Source organism: Sphaeroforma arctica (assembly GCF_001186125.1).
Source record: "Sphaeroforma arctica JP610 unplaced genomic scaffold supercont1.15516, whole genome shotgun sequence".
In the NCBI taxonomy this organism is placed as follows: Eukaryota; class Ichthyosporea; order Ichthyophonida; genus Sphaeroforma; species Sphaeroforma arctica.
In genome coordinates this window covers 1-507 of record NW_014025042.1, presented here as the reverse complement: position 1 = coordinate 507, position 507 = coordinate 1, and the positions used below count along the sequence as shown (strand labels likewise).

Genomic DNA, 507 nt, shown 5'->3' with positions numbered 1-507 from the left:
AGACATACACCCCTCTGCATAGTTACATATAGCAAATCACACTCAAGCACCAACCAAACATACACCCCTCTGCATAGTTACATATAGCAAATCACACTCAAGCACCAATCAGACATACACCCCTCTGCATAGCTACACGTAGCACAGCTCCGCCCACACACCTTGAGGGGAATCTCAACCAAGTCCAGCATAGACGTCCACTGCGAAAACACAATGGCCTTGCCCGCATTCGGATCCCGTGCCCTGCGCCTGTGAATGAGAGCGTCTAAGCCGTCCATGAGATGCTTCATCTTGGTACTCATCTGAAAGGCTTTGTTTGGGTCGACTGTGAATCGACTGGCGCGAGGGGCGGTCATGAGCGATCTACGGTCAACGTCTACACGGCAGATGGGGCACTGGATGGTCTGGTTTGTGATGCTGCCAAACATCTGGAGGGCATGGGTGTATGGGTGGGTATGGATTGGTGTCTCCAGGCTATTTTTATATTGTATGTGCTTGATGGGCTGC

At 51.3% G+C, this 507-nt stretch overlaps 1 protein-coding gene across 1 annotated transcript; it reads right to left on the bottom strand.

Annotated features, from left to right (window-relative positions):
* Window positions 1-161: 161 nt before the first annotated feature.
* SARC_18305 (hypothetical protein) lies at window positions 162-428 on the bottom strand (the record flags this gene model as incomplete). The annotated part of the gene is made up of 1 exon (XM_014287615.1): window positions 162-428. A coding segment is annotated over one exon (267 nt), but the record flags the coding sequence as incomplete, so codon positions are not given.
* Between the last annotated feature and the right edge of the window lie 79 nt (window positions 429-507).